Source organism: Haliaeetus leucocephalus, unplaced genomic scaffold (genome assembly GCF_000737465.1).
Source record: "Haliaeetus leucocephalus isolate CR32 unplaced genomic scaffold, Haliaeetus_leucocephalus-4.0 Scaffold395, whole genome shotgun sequence".
NCBI lineage: Eukaryota > Metazoa > Chordata > Aves > Accipitriformes > Accipitridae > Haliaeetus > Haliaeetus leucocephalus.
The window spans coordinates 6,716,564-6,739,166 of NW_010972831.1; the positions used below are offsets into that span (position 1 = coordinate 6,716,564).

Here is a 22,603-nt window from a genome sequence, read left to right on the forward strand (position 1 = left end):
GAGTTGGCTCAGAAGTTATTCCAGGGAAGAACCATAACTTACACTCATTTAAATTTAAGCTGGCAGAACGTAGAAGTACAAAACAAGCAGTGCCGAGTACGTGTTTTTGCTGTTACCAAACAGGTGATGCTCTCTAAGAACAGCTTGTATATGACCATTATTAAAAGCTCTTAACTGCTGTGAAGAACAGACCAATGGCCAAATCTCTTCCTTGGCTTCAAAGCTCAGCATTATACTCAGAGGATCTGTGTTCAATCTCTATCTGCAACAACAAACTACCTTTATACCATCCAGGTAATTACAGGTTCAGGTCAAGGACTCCAGACCATATTGATTACATCTCTGTGCGACAAGGACCCTCCAGCGCTGGCCGGCTCCACTCAAGCAGGGCAGCTCAAGTATCCGTGACGCCAGGACTCCCCAGGCCCTACCAGCACCCGTAACGGGAAACCAGCAACCGCTCAGGCCTGTCAGTTATTGCCTGTGGCGGTAAGGACAGCCTGGGAATTCATAATGTTGGTGACTTCATCTGCCAGCTGCATTCACACATCTTTACTACCTGAATAACTGATCTCCGCTACTCCAAGACAGCACTTTCTGCTGTACAGCATTTGGGAATAAATATTTGATCGCACATACAACAGAAAAGAGCTCAGATGGTTTAAGGTGTGACAGCAGAAGTGTTTATTAAATTCCAAGTGAGAGCATTTCTGGACAGTAAAAATTTGTCCCATGGTCCCTATCTCACAGGTGTGGTGATGAACAATAAAAGATCCTTCACAGGCGGAGGGGAGGGAAGACAAACTCCCTCCCCCACAAAACCCAAGTCAATTCTTCTGTTCATTAAACCCTCTGCAGGCAACAAGCTATCTGTCTGTGACCAGCCAGTCACACACAAAAGAAAGGGAAGTACTAAATTACAAGCCAATTTTAAGTGGGCATTGATTGAAGTAACCAGAAGAGAGCTTAGTATTGTCAGTTTCATACAACAGTAATAAACAATCTTCATTAAAAAATTACATGTGCATCCCTAAGAAGCACAGCACAGGCCAGGTTTCAGGTAAGAACATAAAGGTTCCCCCTGCCCCACACACAATCAGAGAGGAAAAAAATGCTCACGATCTTTTTCTTCTACAGTTTAATTTTATTCATTAAAATCCTTCCCACTCTAACTTCTGTATTTGTCCTAAGCAAGCAAGCAAGAGAGATCTCCTCCAGGTAGACAGGAAAAAGCTGATGCAAAACAGAGATCAGACAACTTCTTCATCAACGCTTTCCTACTCTGCTGACAGTGCAACAAAATCATTCCTTGACTGACAGGTAAGTGTCAAAAACCTCTTTGCATGAGGGAATAAACAAGGCTTTTCATAAACACAGAGATGCACGCACTTTTTTTTAACTGAGCAGGATTGAATTAGCAGCTATGACTGAGCATACCTGAGTACCTGAGCCCTTCAACACATTTGTTACAGTTTAAGGGAAACGCTTGCTCTTACAGACTCAATGCAGCTGTGCGATCAAATTTACTGTGATCAGGAACTGCTGCAAAATCCTTTCTCTAGAGGTTTTCTGTTTCTGAAAGTTCAGAGTTGTTGTTCGATACAGATATCCTGACCTTCCTACACCCTTTAATTTCTTCATTATTTATTATTAGTAGAGTTCTATCAGGTTTGATTTTTCAGGTATGTTAACACATATGACATGCATCATTTATCTACAGGTTATAGTATAAAAATTCAGAAAGGTACGTGGAAATACTCAATTACATGTCTAGCCTACGCTTATATTTTCTAGATGAGTCTCCATCATTCTGTAGATATCCTCAGCTAGCTAAAAATCGTATCTAATGCTTGTCACATCAAAGAAAGGAACAGCATTCAATGCGTACAGGTAACGTAAAGTTGTCAAGTCATGCCTGTGGAGTGATCTTCTGAAATAGAGCCAGGTCATTCAGCAACAAATTTTTTTTTGTTGCACTACAGGTTTCTGTCTCAGCATTGGTTGGTTTGGTTGTGTAAGGAGTGTGACCTTAAGCTGCAGCACCTCCTGCAGACAGGGCACTTGCAAGGTTTCTCTTCCATCTCTGGTGTCTAATAAAGCCTTAAATGTAACCCAAGACTTACCCTACTTTTGTTAAACCCAATGCAACCAGCTGATAGCCTCAGCACTTCTTCGGAAACAATGGACACATGAGCACACATGCCCGCTTGCTACACGCAGTGTGCATTTACTATGTGTACAGTAGTGGTTCTTTTTCTCCATTATTATTCAAGGCTTCCTGCTTTATAAAGATTTAAACTCAGTGTTGTCCCTTTAACATTTCTAACTGCCAATCTGGAATAGCATCTGGAATTACAGTGCATTTAATCCTTGAGGGTATAATTCTCTCTATGATGCATATGACTAAAATGTGTGCATTGAGGGACAAATGTCCAGTAGCTTTAGGTGACTACATTTTTGCAAACTTTTCTTAAAGATCTGATTTAAAAACAAAACAAAAAAAACCCAGAGAAGAATATTTCAGGAGAATTAAGTAAAGTTGAAATAACCATATTGAAATATGCATTTTTTTAAATTTATCCAAGTAATCTTTACAGATACAGCCATCCACCTTGAAAATGCTATTGCAAATTTTCATTCCTGGTAACAGTATTAGAGTTCTGTTCTTTTTAAATGAAGATTTTTGCAAATGATCTTGTGAGAGAATATTGTCATTAATATACCATAGTTCTAAAGACATGTGAAAATAATGATAAAAAATTACACAAATTTCTTATGAAATGCAAGAGTTGTCACCAATGGGGGAGAAGGAAGGAAGCTATCAAGAATGGCAGAAGAATAATGGAAGATGATAAACATGTACTTGAAATCTTTTGATAGAAAGAACAAGTGATGGAGTTAGATAAGAAGAGGCGCCACGCTGGTTGTATCTCTAAGCAACAGGCAATCAAACAGCCAGATAAGCATCTTCATAAAGTGCAACAGACTCAAATGCATGGGTCATAACTGAAGAATCACTTCCTGGTTCAGCTTAGGCAGTAAAAATTTATGACCTACTTAAAAATCCTTCAAACCTGAAAACGTATTTTCCAATAAATTTGTTTTCCATAAAGAATGTAAGCCATTTAGGCCACGCCTTGGTAACAGCAGGAAATGAGAATACTTACAGTAGTGGACTATAACACAAAAAATTCAATGTTGTACATGAAGAGCATTTAAAATAAAACCTTTATATTCAGAGCTGAGCTTAATGTAATTTTCTACACATCTCAAAGGTGGGAAGAGAGGAAAGCAAGCATAAAATACTTTTCTTCCCTTTGCTGGGCTCTGTTACAAGAAAAGCACGAGATCTCAAAAACCAGTGTATGTTTTTTTCCTTGTGTCTCCGTTACTCTGTAGCAGAATTCACACCCCTATACCATCACACATAATCTGGCATATCTACCCTAATTTTGGACCAATAATTTCTGCATGGGAAAGGATGGGGATCAGGCAATATGAAAACTGCAAATGGATAGTAAAGTCCCTGAATCAAAAATCAATTCAAATCCAAACTGTCTGGCAGTGAAGTTAAATAAAACACTGCTATCAGCATGTCCCTAACAAAATCCATGTATTGTTTATACGAAACTTATGAGGTGTTATAACAAAACTGAGTCACTGCTGTACAATAAATATATTTTCAGTATCATAACAATGTATACAATTGACTTTGGCAATTTTAATATGGACACACATGTTAAAGGCATTACCAATAGAGCTTCATCACATTCACATGAGCCATTTCATATTAGGGCCCCATCCACACTTCAGGAAAGGCTGTTTAGCATAGAAGAGGTACAGTTCTATGTGGTTCACTGTTTCTGTTGTAGATGGAATAACACAGTTTTAGAACGCATTATCGTTCCAGAATGGTTATATTTCAGAATTATTACACATCCCTGCTATAAGTAAAGGCACTGCTCCGTTCATACAGAAGAGGAAAAAAACCCCACCCTGATAACCCAGATATCTCTATCTGTATCAGCTGGCCTAGTCACATTGACAGTGAAGAACAGCTATGCTATTAATCACTCTGAATCTAAAGTGTCAGATACACAGACAGAAGCACTCCTATGATTCAAGTTTGCAACCTTTTAGGGGTAATAGGCATAGATGAACTAGTCCAAAAAATCATAACTGATGCATTTATGTTTTCTTCTGTATCAAACAATTGTTTTCAAAATTACTTTGTCATGTAGTAAAACAAATAAAATTCCCTTTAACTAACCAGCATCAGATGTTTGCCTAAGCTCAATGTGAATTAAACAAGTTCTAAATATTTGAAAATGGAATTTCTAATGACAATCCTCAATATCCAAAGTAAATGTAGTTATTATTGAACTCAGTTATAAACACATCTAAGAAATATCCTGTAATACCCAAATAAATTAATTTGGCAAAAAGCGCAATATCTTGGACTCGGAATTTATATCAATAGCAAACACAGTCTGGAACAGGAGCTTTTATTTCAACTCTCTTTAAAACAACCTTCAGAAACCAGTTTCTGTATGTGTTACAGTCTCTTTTTACAGTTTAACCTCAATCCAATCAGCAGTCTCCAGGGATTTTCAAATCGCTAAAGATTAAAATCCTCTCTGACTTGACTGTTTGACTAATGCTGTGTGTTTAATAATTCTACTTGTGAGAGATTTTATTTGACAAAATCCTGCTGTGTGGACCCTTCAGATGCTATACAGCAGTACTAGAATATAAAGCTCTGCTGACCTTTCTTTATATGGACTATACCCAACCATTGAGAAAAAAAGAAGAAAACTTTTATAGTACATATATTACTATGTTGATATTAACATAACCACTGTAGTATTAAATTTACACACTCTTTTAGAGTCGAGTAGTGAAAATGTGCCTATTACACAAACATTAGATAAACTATCCTGTTGTCTTGACTGTTCACAGAAATCAATTACATTTATGATTACATTTCAATGAAAGCTATTTTATAAATGAGATGGAACTGTAATATTCTATACTTTAGGCATTCATTTATAAAAGCATTTCAAGTGTTAGTAATTGCAAATGTTCTGCTTTTTAGTTTAGGCGGTTTTTAGCATTCTATAGCTCATGTTAAACTTAATATAAATATTGTGTTCATATCTTACCACAATGCTGTAACTTCAGATTTGAGTGGTAAGAGGAAAAAAAGTCATTACAGTAGCTTTCAAAAAGTATTCGTATAAGACAGCACTTACCCCATTGTGCAGCTGAAAATCATGATATCCTTTTAAGTACATGGCAATGGTTAGTAAACATGTTACCAGACAAAAAAAAGACAAGATTGATGAATGCCATGAATATCAAAGAAAACATGAAAACAACAAGTTTCTACCTGAAGTAGCATCAATCACTGTTGAAACTCCTCTGCGATCAGAAACTGGACGCGATGACCCCGGCATGCTAACAGGTTCTGAACGAACTGGCTGAATCCTAAATAATAAGTTATAGTTACCACCTGTGTCAAAATCATTGCTCATGAGGGCTGTAATTAAATCACAAACCTGATTCAGCTGAACCAATTAAGCAACTATTTATTTTTAAGTCAGCCAACTGTTGAAAACTTTTGTTTTCCTTTGCAGAGCCAAGATCTGGATAATCCATCCAGAGAGAGATTGAGACTTTACACAAAGGCAGTATCCCCAAACTATGTCTCAGATGTGAGCTTTCAGAAAGCCTCAAAAAAAAAAAGCTCACCCTACCCAAACTGGTTAAAAGGCCTCTACGCCCTCCAGAACAGCAGCATTTTCTTTGACAGTTTAGGAGAAGAGACACATTTGTAATTGTCTATTCCTTTTGTAACATGTATCTATATTAATTTTTTAAAAATTTCTGCTTTCTTTCTACATATAGATATATACAATAAAAAAAATAACATATTTGACAGCTATATCCTTACTTGTGGGAGTAATTACATGCAAGGAGAAATCACACATTTCAAAACCATGTATTTTCAGTCCAAGGACAATCTGCCTGGTTTTAATAGGATTAGTCATATTATCCATCTCCCTTGTTTTACTCGTAAGAGTTTCAGAGTCCCAAACAATCCAAGTCCATACCACAGAACTTTGGACTCCAAATCACATGCAGAGTCAGAAGCATGGAAACTCGTTAAGTCTTGAGAGTTACTGGACAGGACGCAGAAACACATGGTGCATAAAGCACTTCTACAAAATCACTAGCTATCAGTACATATAAACCCACGTTTACCTTTGCACTCCTTCTTTCTCTCCCTTTCCCCAAGCCCACCCCTCCTGCCCTCAATTCCAAATCAGCCAGTGTCCAAAACCAGATGAATTAAATATACATAAAAGAATTACAAGGTAGGAAGCAAAGAAAGGGGAAAAAAACCAGGGAGGGCAAAAACATTCCAGAAGTTCACTTACTGTTCCAACACGCTGACCACTTCACAGTCAGCATCTAAATCTATGACATAAAGCTCCCACTCATGTCTGAGAAAATGAATTTATTAAGCAATGCAGAAACCGTAAAAGCCAAGACGATGCTGAGCAAGGCCACCAGACTTTGTACTGTCTTTCACTGTCATTTACCCAAGAAGGGGCAGCAGAAAGGAATCTAAGCTGCTTGGCCTGGATGAATTTTTACTGTTGTTGAGTCACACACTCTTCTAAGACTTTCATCTGGACAAGCTTGATGAAAACTATTACACATTCTACACAGATGGCCTCATTTAAGCATGAGGCAAGTTATTCACACAACAAATGTGAAACAGCTTGGAAATTGATTTTATTTTTACCTGAGACTGTTAAGATCAAGATCATCTGTATCAAAGTCCAGAAGAGGCTGCGGGGTATCACTTGGACCATGTGACTGCAGCACCGAAGAACTGGATGAAATGACAGTAGTTTGGCCTGAGGGATGGATTGTTTTGAACTGGAACTGTGGGCCCATCCACAGGCGTCGATGAGGCCCTGTGTGAGTCACTATTTCAACCTGTGGGAAGATGGGGAAATGCTTAACAAAAACCTGCAATATACTGAATGGTTCCTTCAATACACTGAACCCCCAGAATCCTGCTGTTCCCAGGCAAAAAGAGTGTTTTGTGCCATCAGTTCAGAGGAAGCTGAACAAGGGCAGATTTGGAACGCCTTTGCTAGAGAGCGATGCTGTAGCCAAAGCCAAGAGCTTCTTGCAGAGCCTTGAAAGCCCTTGAACTGCCAGCTTGGGGACACTGCACCCCAGGTTTTAAACTGTTCTGAAGACCAACAGTCCATCCTGGCTATGACTTCACCTGACCCTGTTCACTGCTCCTCTTGCCATTTAGAAATACACGCTATAAACTTGAACACTAAAAAGCTACTCTTGTTGTGGCAACAAACAGGGGAACCCAGTTCCATCTGCATCTACACTGAGTAGGCAGAGGAACTGAAAAAGTCTACCTCCCCCAGATAACCTCAATACTGACCAGGTCAATGGATGCACATTTTAAAAGCAAGCTGTTACAGCTTTGTTACAGCTGCTTTCTAGAAGTTCACACATTAAACAGCGCAGCTTCACATGTATATAGTGCAAACTGTATTTCAAATCAAAGCTCATAATTACTCATAATTGGCATATCTGAGGATACCTCTGGCAGAGACCATCTTGCTGGAAAACAAGATTTGTAACAGAGCAACGTGAAGTGTGCTGTGAGACACTGAACAGCCCAGGTCACACTCCTTACTATGCAGCTGTAATATAAACATGTATGTGCAACACATGATGTGTAAAAGGGCAGCTACACACACATACATATTCATTTAACCAAAATTCCAGCAATTAAAACAGAAGTAAGGGTGTTTGCTTGCAAGGAACAACCACACATATATTATATAATAGGCATACATGAGATATGTATCTGTATGTATGTCTAGGTGTAGATACACACATAGACACACAAGCTTCTCAGTTCCATGCCTACTTCCAAAAGGCACAGAGAATGCAGGTGGTGTGTCTAACAAACAACAATTTCAAATATTCATATTTTCCACTAGGTATTGGCTCCCAGAGAGAGACTAGGTATGAACTTTTGAAAAATAAATTATTTCAGTAAATGAAGCATCCAAAATATTTTAAAAATGTCTTTTCACACTGATAACTACAAACCTGGTGAGTATCAATTCTGGCAAACTCTTAAATAAGCCAACTATAGGAATGCAAACAACCATGAACATTTAAGATGGTAACATTGCTGGAAACGCATATGATCAGGAAAATTGGGCCTTGTAAATGATAGGGTAAACAAAGCATAAGTCTTCTGTGATACAATTTTAAAAATCAAAAAGAGCCTTTAAAGATCAGAAACAGGAAATATGGAATGAAAATATTAAGCTCTGGTGAACTCATACTTTTAAGATGACAAAAATAGACTATTAAATTCCTATCAATTTCTGCTAAAACAATGATCAGCTTCACAGCAAAAATGCAATTTAGTGAGGAAATTAATGAAATATATTTTTGTGTACATATATGACATAGATGTATACTAGTAGTGATTCTTAACTCTTTAAGAAGCAATTTTGAACACTGGCTAACGTTCTCAGCTAACGTAAGATGATAAATGCACAGCCTATTTAGCACTATTTCCATCTTTGCATTTATCTTAGCGTAACTCAGATTGACTGTAGATGTTTCTGAGGCAAGTAGCTTTTATGTAGCAGTGTAAATTAGGCCACAGATAAAGTAATCTGTATATTTTAAGCTTGAAACCATCAGTGTCACAGAGCCGAGAGGTAAACAGATGCCTTTGCAATTTTACTGAGGCTACGGCCAGATGTTCCTATTCACTACTCTGTTGTGTGCAGGACAAACATATTGTATCTACTTCACACTGACAGCACACATTACCCACTGTTCTAATTGAAAAGTTGAAGTGAAGGGCAGTGTTTTTTCACGGCATGCTGTTACTGTTGATAACAACACTTTAATTTTGAAAAACATACTTGCATTTTAGGCTTAATCTAAAGTGGCTTGCTTAGAGAATGCTAGCATCTTCATGCTCAAAAGAGCTATCATCACTCTCTTCACTTAGCAAAAATTAAACATTCCGGAAGCATTCTCTGAATTATTTGTGTTCTATGACATCACTTGGGATTTTTTTTTTTCCTCTTATAAATATATTTACTCTTCTAGAGGGATAGATGTGATGAAGTTCAAGCAGTCTTAAGTTCCTTTGAGTTTCCTATTTTCCAAGAATCAGTAATAAACTAATCTCCATAATGTAGGTTTACCTTACTCTCTTTTTTCTGAGGTTGCCCACTAAACCAGAAAGTCATCGGAACAGTAAAATAAGCTAAACTATCCAAACAGTACTGGAGAGGATAGGTGGAAAACTACAGGTGAAATCTTGGCCCCAATGAGCTCAGTGATAAAATTCCTGTTGACTACACGGATTGTTTCACCATCTTTGTGCTCTGACAAATTAGAGACAGCATAAGCAAGTAAGATATATCAATGTGCAGCAACATCTGAAAACTTAGGCCAGGTAAGCAGATTCACATGAATAGATTCCCCAATGAATGCTGCTCCTGGACCGGTACATGTGGAAACCTAATTTCTCATTTTAGGAAAATGCTGTGTATGATGTATTCACCAGTGGGAGAAGCAAATCTCATTCATGAGTATTTCATATTTATGCCATACACCCCAGCAACGCATTTAATGCATCACTCCCGTAACATTGTTCTCAAACCAAAAGAAACCCACCTAATTTGTCAGGATGAATTCCACATATCAGGTACCCTGTAATGGCTTTAGTAAATCCAGAGCATTTGTAATTTTTATTTCTTTATTTCACTCTAACCTTTTATTGCTAACAGGAGCTAATTCTCAGTGTATTTTCATGACCTACATTCTTAAACTGAAGTTATGTTTTGAGCCAAATAGTCAAGTATGTACTGAGTTCTTAAAGAGAAGCTTCATCGACTGAAACAAAGCAAGAATGGATAAAACCACAAAGATTTAACCTCATATAAAAATATTCCACTAAGCATGATCATTTTAAAGCACTATAGTACTTCCATCTAGCCAGAACTCAAAATGAATTATCAGTAGAAAATGCAGTAGCTGGTAACCAGAAAAAGAAGGAAGTAAACCAGTTAATCTACCATTTTTATGTTAAAATGCAGTAAGTACAGCACAGGTCACAATTGAAAAGGCATCACCACTTTGCCAAGCCAACTTCCTTTACCCGTGTCTGAAAAGGAGCACGTCAGGCCCACTGAAACTTCCTACTTCATTCTGAACTTCCCAAGGATGTGACTTGTGCCAGTAATGATGGGGGCTTTACATGGCTTTTAATGTAGCTTGTATAGATTGGCTAAAATGTAAAGACCATCAAATTCATACCACGTTGAGTCAGGAGTGAAGTCAGTTTTACACGCAGCATTACCCATGGCCTACTGGAAGCTTACTTTCTATTTTGAGGAAAGTTGTGAATTTTACTTCTGGTGGATACTATTACTGTTTCACTCCTGAACTGGAACGCCCCTAAAAAGCATACCTGTGAAAGCCACTCTTCATCCTCTTGCCCGCTGTGGTCAGATGCTAAGCTGTCATATGACTCATGTCGAGTGATCGGTCCAGGGCTCCCTGGTGGAACCACTGAAAAAAACAGAAAACTGAAAAATCAGATTTACTGTTAAATGCTTTTATAAAAAGCTTTTTTCAGTAACTTATTGGTACAGCAACACACATATTTTCCTAAATCCGTGACAATATGTTGGAGCACAGAAAGAGCTCAAATATTGACATCAAAAGTGATGAAAAGATTTCTGCTCTTTGACTTGAAAGTATACATACAGCCACTACGATAACCCAACTGGCTCTTCTTTTAACCTTAAGTACTTCATGAACATACAGAACAGCACAATACAGATGACAACCACCTGCCTTGAGGAATTTAACACTGAGATATGCCACTGTCAATGAGGTAAGCCTTTTCTACAAACTTTTCAGAATTTGAACTGTGCTAAAGCATACTGACAAAAGCTATCCTGAGGCACTGGTACATGTACTGACTTTGAACACAGAGTACTTCCAGACTTCAGGAACTGACTTATCACTCTCATTTTGACGTTAATGTAGTTAATTTAAAGCTGGCTTCACAAACAACTTGAATTTTAGGATTTGACTTTTTTGCAATTTAATTGGAAGGGCTTCATTATCATCTTAGTATCACCTTTTAATTACAGCAGTAACAATATATTAATTAAGAATCCGAAACAAAGCAGAGTTTGATATTTAATTTGCTACAAAGACTAAACACTGAGATTATTTCACTGGACTATAAAATACCAGAAATTCTGTATTCAAGGGTTGCATTGCATTATAGTAATGCCGTACAATAATTTTGGACAGATAAGAAAAACACTTTTTTCACCTGCAGGTGACACTGATAACTAGAAACATATCTTAGTTCAAGCTGAGGGACAAATTCATCAGCGGCTATTAAACATAACAGTCCAGACACAACCTCCAAGAAGCCCATAACCTCCAAACTCCTGGGCGTTGGAGCATCTGCTTCCAGTCGCTACCAGAGATGCAAGGCTGGGTAAATTTTTGGTTTGACTCAACATCAGATCTGTCCACAGTGCTCATCAGCAAAGCTTTTCTTGCAGCACCATGGAAATCTTACATTACTATAACTGCTTAAATACCTAAGTCTCTACTATTCTTAAAAGACTGGTACAAACAAATAACCTCAATTCACAGAACAAAACTAAGTTAATTTTGTTCCTCTATTCACTACTGTTTTGTGTTCATATGGACTCACTACAACAGAAAAATGCAAGTTCTTCAGCTCTGTAGACTGCATGGTATCCAAAACCACTTTTAAAGTGATTACCATATATACACACAACTTTGGGGAAAATCACTATTTAGTGTTCAAATGCTACCACAAAAAAGAGAGAGAATCGTACACACATTATTGTAAAGATTAGTATTTCATGATGCCTGGTCCTTGAGTCATTTAAACATATTGGCAAAGCTTACAGTCTAGCTACTTTACTGTCTATGGCGGTAGCGTTACGTTGCTCTAACTAAAACTTCACACCTGAGAAAGCTGAAAGAGTTTAGAAAAAGCAAAATGCAAGCAAGAACCCCAGGCAATAAGACAGCAGGTATTTTTCATTTTCTTGTACCTGCTTACCGTCAGGGGCCTGTTGGAGGCCTGGATTCAATACCAAGAAACCATACCCGCTTTGAGGGAAGAGCAGACACCGCAAAAGCAAATTAAAAAAAGCAAATGCAACAATGGTATTTTTACTTTGGTAAAACAAGAGAGTTTTATGCTATAGCATTAAGATACCGGACAATCCTAAAATTAGAACCAATATTTTTCATATTCACATAATCTAAAAATGACTCAAAGTTTTTTAAATTGATTTTTAAAAACTGTATTATTACAGGGTTGACCTTTATGTGTCAAGTTTCCATCCACTACAAATTTTTACAGCCATGTTGTAAACCCCTAATAATAGGAGTTTATAATGGCAAAGCAGACACAATTGTAACCATAAATACAGAACGGCGCCTCTATAATATAAACAGCACAGGGTTTTCATAAATCCATACACTATATGAAATAAAGGGATTTTCATCCTGTTTGTGTAAGTGGGTATCAGAACCCAACCTCAGCTATGGAGCCATTTCTAACACCTCTGTATCGCAGAGAGTCCTTATCCTGAAACCTGCAATATACCCAATTCAGTTCAGGGCCTAACTTATTAAAGAATTATTCCAAGTGCTATATACATTCGGACATACTCTTACAAAGTGTCAAGTTTTTCCCATGAGATACTATGCATCTGCCATATTCATTGAAATCAATACAATTTGTGCCTGCACGTATGTGTACATACACACCTTGACATTCAGCAGTGTATGTTCACCAGTTCTCAAGATAATATAGAAACTACATTCATCTGCTTCATTACAACCATGACAGATCTAATTCAATGACTTACGGATGTGTCTGTCCAGCCCATATCAAACTTGTATTAAGAAAATACACATACCTTCCTGGATTACAAACAGCTGACGATTCACAGTAAATATCTGAACATGAAACCATAATGCCCACACTTCTTCCTTACCGGTAAAGTTTATATTCGAAACCGATGAAACAAACCCAGTATTTTGACACGTTTTGCTGTTGCCCTAATCTTCCCCATATCTCCTGACTCCCCTAACAATAAATTCTACCGACTGCAGTAATGCCTGTTTCTGAGGGCACAGCTGATCAACTGCAGGCTTTCCTGTTATTGAACTCCGCTAACAAACTGTTCATGACTCTAGCAGATGTTTTTGCTTTCAAACCAACAGGAACTTTATGGACTGTTCTGAATTTTTTTTGTTCTTTCTATCCCACGGGCAACTACTAGAGCTGTCAAGATTAGAGAAGCTGCTATTCAGTGACTAGCTGCAAAAATGCTAGCCCAGGGAGCAGCATCCACCCTGCTTTGTCACCGTACTTCTCCCTTGGGTAATACTCTTATATTTTACTGGAGATTCAAGACAGCTTTACAGTGAGAAAGAAGTTTAAATTTAAGAATATTTTTGGTCCTATGCTGTATGCCTTTTCCTGAGAAATCACAGCTTTGCATAGGTCTTGCAATAACACACGTTTCAGAAGAGCTTTAGAGCGCAGCATTAACTCTTTCTACCAAAAAGTGACGACATGCTGAATTCCATGAAAAAGCTCTGCCTTAGAGTTCACCAGCAGGGCAACAGTGATAAAGCCTTAGCTGAGGTCAAACCTCAGTAATTTATTTTGCTATTTAATAAAATAGCATTTATGTACCACACCTATCACAAAAGCAGGCATTTAAAGAGAGTCTGGTTTTGATAGCAGGATCCCATAATGATGGTCCCAGCCTTACCACAGGCAAAACAAGCTCTACTCCCACTGCCCTTAGTGGGAGCATGCCGTGTTCTGTGAGATATGACCTTAAAAGACAAGTGATCCTTGCTGGAGATTTGCCATCGCTGTACTGCTTATTACAGATACACATGTGGTCATTTTTTTCAAGTTAAAAACGGCCTTGAAGTTACAGGAACAAATATGTTCTAAAAATGTAAAAACAATTCTTTCTTCATTTCTGGGTCACACACCTCTTGCATTGGTATCAAGTTCCAAGACGAGATTAATTTAAGCCCAGAGGGACATTTCCAAGAATCTGAGCTCAAAAGTAACCTTTTATCTTCCAGCTTAATTCTTCGAAAATCTGAACTCACACTGGAAATTATGGCAGCCTCTTACACCTCAGTGAAGCTATTCTTATGCTATAACAGAGTTTTTTCAATTTCCAAAGAATTTCACTATCATGCAGGATAGCAAATAATAAAATTCAAATTCTTCAAAAGCTTTGCAGCAAGTAGTGTTTTTACTTGCACTCCTGTAATTTCTCTTTCATTGGGAAAAAGTCACAAATGGCACACACATAGACAAGGAACAAGGAAGCCCTTCTTGCACAGAGATATTTTACTGGCAATTGCAGGTGTTTTGTACCTTCCTAAAATAATAAATTCAATGCTTTATGTCTAAGCTATGTCAATTTTTAACTTTTTGCTATTCTTACACGAACAGCTGGAACAAACATATATCAAATACCAGAACGCAACTGAGTTTGTTTAATCTAGAAATACACAAACATGCAGAATTTTGTACAATTACCCATGGATTAAAAAAGTACAAAGAAAATGAGTGCTTATTAAAAATAAAAATAAAAATCTAAGGTGGGAGTTAGAACATACAACTTCTGTTTATGCAGTATAACAGGACATGAGTTTCTAAAGTCTGCTTAGAAATGCAAAGAACTCCATAAGCAAACATTCAAGGTCACTTTTTAAAAACTGGAGTGCTACCTACAGCAAAAATCAGAGCTTTGCCATAAATATTTGGCAAGGGGCAAAACCCATCTTTCAGCTGCTCAAAAATAATAGTAACACCTTTAATCTCTGTCCTCCAAGTGAAAAGTGATCTGCATCAACTCTAAATCTGGAATATATTCCTGTCCCTCCATCCTGACTAGCTCTACTGAACCACTCCACATTTAACTAAGGAAAAACAAAATCTCAGCGAAAACTGTTGTTCATCTTCTTTCATGACCTGAACACTGTCGTCTCATTTTCTACCCTCAAAATCAAAGGTGCAGGTGCTTACCCATAATCTAAGATAAATTTTTAAAGTTTACAGACTCCCTTCTCTGCAGTTACAGGATTAATCTTACTACCATATCGAAGAAAGACTATTAAAGGCAAGGGTCTGAAAAAAACCCACCACATAACAAACTCAATCATTTGTGTGATAATTGTTAACACCAGGAAAACCACACAGAAGTGACTGTGGAAACAAAAGTTTCAACACAGGCCAAAGCAAAGGCTGAAACACTGCTGAGCTGGTATTCCTCTGGAACTGCAGGACCCGATTCCCACAGTTCAATGACCAAGTATGAAAAAAACCCCATTGTTTTGAAATTTTGCCATGATATTTAGTGACAAATAAAGAAACCCAACTATTTCTATTAACCTCAAATAATTTGCATAGGCATTCTTGACACGTGAGCAAGACCTAGACAAATATACATGCTTGACGAATATTGGAATTAACAAACAGTGGTTTTGTTCATAGATGGGCTAATTATACAATAAATACCTAGACCTAAGACAAATCTTTATTCATTCAAAGACTATAAATTGTCATCTTTCAGCAGCATAGAAGTGTTGGAACAAAGAAACACTACAGCTCAATTGTAGTGTGTGCACTTATGGTTTTAATTTGTGAACAATAAATCATTAGTTTTACTTAGTTTTGTGTACTTCTTGAACCAAAAGGTTTTAATTTTCTCATTTATATAAATAAGCTTTACACAATTCAATTTAATTGAGAGTTATATACGAAATTCCCAATGTGCTCTTCTCTAAGGGATGTATGTTTGTCCAAATTAAGAGCAAAGGCATTTGCAGACTATAAAGACTATTTGTTCTGTGCTGCCTGCCATACACATGACTGCAGACACCCAGAGAGCTTTCCTTTATTTCAACTGAATACACAAAATTTGTAATTTGAAATAAGATTCTAAAATCTAGTAGAAACAGAAACAATGTACTCTTAAGTAATTCATTAACTCTGAAGTCTATCCTGTGTCCACACGCAGTGTCTAGTGATATCCATGGCAAAGAGGTACACAGAATAAAAATTACGTATCTTTTAGGTTTCATAGAAATCATACACTTAATGTCTGATTTTGATGCTTTTTCTGTGGTTCTTAAGTTATATCTAAAATTATCATAGGTGGTTTAGAGACCTGAGGTAATCACATGCTTGTCAATAAGCTTCAGGAATACTTCTCTTAAAATTAAGCTCCACAATTTGAATTATTTACTTCATGCTACTTCTGGAACTACTGGTGCATTAGTTACATCATGTTGCCCATGACAAGTAGAATGTGACAGTTCTGGTTTAGGTCTACATGCAGCCGCTTCAAATTCAACAGGTTCACCTGTTTTTCCATCTTATATGTGTGATCTCACTTCTGTCAGAGGTGGGTTTCAGTATCCCACAGTCAGGTTTGCCATGCAGGTCAAGCCCAACAACTGCTTAGTGAGTTTTACTGCATGCATGTTCCTAAATTTTCTCTTAGAGCACAGAGCTCTATGCCTGCTGGCTCTACCTCTGCTCAAGTTTGACAATAAAGTGAAGACCAAAATATCATTTTAGACACAATGCTTACAGCCATATTTAAAACAAACTGTTTGCAGTTTGATGATATGCTCTATGTATTTTTACTTGTGGCTATATGTTACTGAACAAAGTTCTGGTTTTAATGCATTTTTCAGCTTGTAAACTTCTGCAGGAGCATGCCATGCAAATTAAAATATCCTCTTTGACTCAAAACTTCTCCCCACTCATTTTTTTCCCCGTTAGGACTTTCTGAGATTCTTGTATGGATAAACATCATAAACATCATAAAATTAAGCTAACCACCCCCCCTCCCCATAAACCAGGAGTTTAACCAGCCTAACAGTTATTTCACACCACCAATTGACTTGTAGATTTATTCATTCATTATTTGTATATTGCTCACAGTTTATTAGGTGCTTTATAGACCATCCATTCTCTGTATCAGCACTTTAATCTTAAAGGAATAGGTAGGTCTATAATCAGGATATGAATTCTCCTTAGATTTTCCCAGTTTTGATGACTGCTTTACTTGCTCCTTACTTAACACGGGTCTGATAGTCAACAGCCTGGCATTTTTTTTTTTCCCCTAAAAGGTGCTCATTAGGTGTTCAGGCTTCACCATTACTGCTGGCTGCATTGAGATGGGTATGCATTCACTGTGCTTAACTCCAGTTTCCATTTCTGAAGTTCCCATAGGAAACCAGTCAAGTACAATGACCATTTAAAGCTGGACAGAGCTAGAACCTGATATTACTCACAGTATGGAGCATCTTAAGGTTGTTGAATGCTTCAAATGCTCAGACTGTGAGCAGACTATCAGTTCTGTACCAAAGGATAACATATATATTCTTTCCTGAGTTAAAGAATAATTTCAACTGCACGAACCTATGGCAAAATCCATCTGATGGCCATCTTTAAAGAATTATGGAAGAGGTAACTATTTCTATAATTCACTGACTTCAAAAGTATGTTTGACATTATTGTCGGGAAAATTATGTTAACCATGGATTACTGTTACAATCAAAGTATGTAGTGAGAAGTCAAGAGGCTTAGTAGTAAATTTTCAAAGCGGTGCGTGGGGATTTACCCGTTTGACTCCCATTAACGTCAATAGGAGTCGCGCGGCTAAATCCCTGTACACTGCTTTGAAAACTGACCCCTTCGTGTTGATGGACCCCTCTCTAAGAAGTTCCAGATGACCATGTAAGAATAGTAAAGAACTATTTCAGCATGTGCCCTTGTTCATTATTGTTGTTTGTACACATCTGAAAGTATTTTAATTCCTATATGCAGTGCTGTTTCCAGCATTTAGTTTATAAAATATGGATTAAGATGGGCAAGTATGCAGTAATCTGATGAAGCCATGCACATGCCCAGGTATATATATGCATCAAAAACTTAACATACATTGCCAGCATCCAATGCACCTTACAGAGTTAATTTTTATCCACCTCATCTACATTATTTCACAAACACCAATCACAGCTGAAGAATGTATCATGATTTACTGCACCACTCATATGCAATGATGCAGCTCTTTCATGAAATGACATCTGCCCTGTTCCTATTTACCCCAATCAGTCCTATGCTCAGTCAGAAATTAAATTTGCTTCCCTTGACCACTCAATCCTGTTTCCTGTAGGGAGCAGGAAGTGCAGGTTACAGTTTTAGGGAAACATAGTTTTCCCTTAAGAAAAATACCATGAACTACAGTTTCATTAGAAACATCTTTTCTGGAATGGAAAGGTGATCCAGATTAGCTTGCAATCTGTTACGCCTCCAAGTGTAAAAAGCAAACCTGAAAATTCCATTTTCACTGTTTGTGACTACTGCCAGAAAACCCCAAATACATGTAACAACTCTGTAAGAGAAATGCATGCTTGGAATCAGTCGCACTGGAAATTTTTTAACTGTAGTCATAAAATATATATAAATAAGCATATATATTTATAAATTGTATACAAGATCTGCTACAGTTTTAAACACAATAAAAAATTCCAAATATGAAATATTTTTAAATTGCAAAAATTCTTCTACAACGTATTTTACCTGTATCACTTATATGTTCATATATATACTCATATTTTCATGCAATATTTGGAGAGAATACCTGAGTCAAGATAAACACTTAAGAATTAATTTTTTGAAATTCTGAAACTCATTTTTCTGTATAGAAACGTCCTCCTCAAAATTTCAAAGAATTATAAATTTTTCCCCAAGGATCTTGATTTTTACAGGACATCTGCACAACTCCTTTGAAACTACTGATGCAGAGACCCAGGAAGTTCTTTTTAAAAGTATGTTGTATTCTTATACTATATGGTAATAACAAAGTAGAATTTCATGAAAATGATACACTAGCTAGAGGCAATCTGAAGTAGAAAGAATAATAATAATGACAAACCGATAATCTAGAAAGTATTTTTTAAAATTCCCATCTGGATAATAAAGTTAAACATATGTACCAAAGTAACTACATGAAATCTCAGCTGTGTGCTGGTTGTACACAAAATAGCAAAATAACAACATAATGCAGTGTCCCATCTATAAGTGGACTGCGTTAACAACTAACAAAGGTTTAGCTGCAATACTCTTGTTAAGAATAGGGAGGAAACCCTGGCAGAATCATTGAAACGTAACACGTCTTGTGATCGGGGACTCACTCAATCTACCAAAAAGCTGGGCTTACATCTGCTCAGCACAGACAAAGCAGTGTCCTCCCCTGTTTGCCTTCCTGCACGATAGCCCATAGCTCTGCCATGCCCAGCTACGTCACTCCGACTTTTCATGAATGCTATGTTCTTTCCTGCAGTTTTAAGCCCATAACACTCAATCAACACAACTTTGTGGAAAAGCCCTCATCTGTGGTGCACAGGTACATCTGAAAGGCCAGTAATATAGGCAACATTCATATGATCAGTACATAAAAATGATGGCAGTTTAAAACATTAACCCACACACCACTGCTTGTTCCAATTCCTCTCCAGGCTACACAGCACAGCAGCTCATATAAACTCAAGTGGGCTTCGCCCACCTCAGGGTGAGGTCAGAGAGCTTTGTTTAGATAGCCTTCATCGGTGGATTATGTTAAACTGGCCAACTTCGCTCTGAAGTGCTACCAGTGCTGCTGCAGAACCAGTAAAGCCCAGCAGAGGCACCATAATGGGCAGCTGAGAGCACTAACTGCTGAACTACTCCAAACTCACGTCTGACCGTGGCCATGCAGAGATGTCACAGAAACAGAGCAAAAAGTCTTTGAACACCTCGTAACTACATGATAGCATAACTGTTGTTACAGAATGGGCTCTGGTTTTGATCGGTTTTATTATTTGAAATCAAGCTCCGTTGTGATAGACATTGAACATACACAGAGCAAGATACAGCTCTTGCCTTACACAATATGCTACATACACACACACTGTAGCTATGTATATAGTGGGAGAAGTACCATAACGTATATTCTTTCATATTAGTGAGAGAGAAAGATTACACTATTAAATATGCACACACAAAAGAGTGCAAGAAGAAAAATAGAAGTAGAAGGCTGGGAGGTGGTAGAACACTAAATATAATTATCAGTCCCAGTTCATTAGCCTGTTACCAGACCACCATCACGCTCTGCTGCGCCTGGAAAAAGGCTTGCAGACCAGAATGACCAGATTCTTTACTGTGTCTGCTAGGTGTAACTCGTATGGCAGCAGTTTGGCTATGATTACATGCATTGTAGCTTGTTTTTCATAGTATCTCTCTTCATAGCATATAGTCACACAGTTATTTAATACACTTTCCACTCTTACTCTCAGTCTTGCTTTCCACTGCACAATCACTAGCTCTGTGTGTGGAATTTTTATTTCCATCAATGGAATGTAGGAAAGGAATATAAAATAGGCCATAAAGAACCACAATGTTGCTTAGAGACAAAAGTCTCGCTCAGGGTGCATAGCTTTCATTAGAGGGAGCAGGAAGTGCAAACATGATGTCAGCGTTACAGAGATTATCTGTATAAATTGTGTTATCATTTAGCCCAAACAAACAGTGAGGAAAGCCTAGCCCCCTCCCTTTGAAGACAATGAACAGTTACTAAGTTTGACTTCTAATGAAAGCCATTTTCAGTAAAACACAAGATACGTACGACAGTTGGTCCAGAAATTGAAAATCTGTTGTAACAGCCAAAAGTCAAAGGCAGCTATAAACACAGACCTTAATTTTTTCAAGAATCCCTTAACGAAGTCTATAAAACTGATTATATCTTCAGGCCTAACTCAAGTGCAAATTCTTACTCAGAAATAAGTTAAGACCCCTGCAAGTATTACTTGGAGACCAGTAGAGGCACAAAGAATGAGAATAAAGAGTACTGGTTTGAATCCCAACATCGTGGAATATGAATTACATTGCATTTAGGATAAACAATTAATGAGACAGCAGAAGCCTCAGCTACATGTCCATTTTTCTGAGAGAGAAACAATTTCCAGAAGCAGTCAGAGTGGGATAAAGAAACACTGCATCATTCCTTTTAACACAACAGAAATGGTCTTTGATTATTTAAAAGCCAATTGCAAAGATCTGTCTTCAAAACCTCCTATTGGAGGTATAATAGCAAAGAGGTGCAAGTACACTTACCAGCAACACTGTAGTAAAGTACAGACTTTTGTTTTAACAAAATCTATATTTATACGATTACATTTCCTATGGTTGAGGGCAGCTGTAATTAATGGATTTCCCTCCTTCCCCTAATGCAGTCATTTGTCAATTTAAACACAGAATGTCCAATCAATTTTGATGTATTTAGTAAGCAATTTGTCAAAGAGTACTGCATACCAGTTAATATATTAATTCTTGTCATTGGCCTGCTTCTGACAACTGCAGGTCGTCTCCATAAAACTGGTCCTGATGAGCCAAAACTCTTGCCTGGAATGTGAAGGTGCCCTTTCCAGAGCCAGAGGAGAGAAATCGTATCTCGTTTTATTCAATACCTTTCTGGGATAGCTTTTGGTCTGATTTCAAATTTTTTTCATTAATGTGTTAATTGTCCACGTTTCAGATACTTCAACTACAGTCCATTCCTCCAGTGCAATGAAAAAATGAATTAAAAGAGGAGGGGTACGGAAGAAAGGAAGTGAGAAGTATGAAATGAGGATGTAAGACTTTCTGCTGTTATGCAAAGTTACCTTTTTTCATTGCAATTCCATTATGTACCATGCACATGTCTGTATGAATTCCAACATGCAAAAATGGAAGGTACAGAAGTCAGACAAAGGAAACACGGGTTAAGTCAATCTAATATGTAACACTTTGGGTCATGGTAAGAGAAAGAAAAGTATTCAGTAGGAAAAAAACCTGAACACAAACAGCAGATTATCATGGACATGAAAAGCACATCTTAACAGCATGCCTCTAGAGTTTATATTACCAGAAGCATCTTAATTCCTAAGTACTAAACAGCAGGAAGCAAGTAGCATTTAAAGCATAAGTAATGATGAAACTTGGCAATTCTCTGAGGAAAGCCAAGTCCTTTACATTGCAAATTTCTGCAGACACCAGAAACCCTCCTATGTGCGCATGCAGTGCCTCACACAACTCTCCCCCCGCTGTCAGGTCTGCTACGACAGTCTAACTATACCAGGTGACGGTATTTATGTTATAGGAAAAACATCTAGGAAGAATAAAATGTGACGTACATTTCCTTCCTATGTTGTGATTAGATTTAGGAGTTGCTCAGAACACAGGCAAATAAAGAGAGAATACTAGAGACACAAGTAAGGTAAAATATTACTTATTAAACCTGAGAAGGGTAGGAGAGAAACACCTAGCACCTGACACCCAGCACTGACAACCTGAGGACTGTAATACATCCAAGGCTTT

General features: G+C 37.5%; 1 protein-coding gene across 8 annotated transcripts in view; it reads right to left on the bottom strand.

Annotated features, from left to right (window-relative positions):
- BCAS3 (breast carcinoma amplified sequence 3) overlaps window positions 1-22,603 on the bottom strand; it is a 374,628-nt gene that overhangs the window by 193,115 nt on the left and 158,910 nt on the right. For all 8 annotated transcript variants that reach the window (XR_774766.1, XM_010573787.1, XM_010573786.1 and 5 more), the window contains 3 exons: window positions 10,556-10,656; window positions 6,812-7,008; window positions 5,390-5,487 (listed from right to left, as the gene is read on the bottom strand). Coding sequence is in view for 7 of the 8 variants with exons in the window: in XM_010573787.1 (XP_010572089.1) it covers window positions 5,390-5,487; window positions 6,812-7,008; window positions 10,556-10,656 (396 nt within the window). In the remaining variant the exon portion in view is untranslated. The remainder of the gene's footprint in view (window positions 1-5,389; window positions 5,488-6,811; window positions 7,009-10,555; window positions 10,657-22,603) is intronic.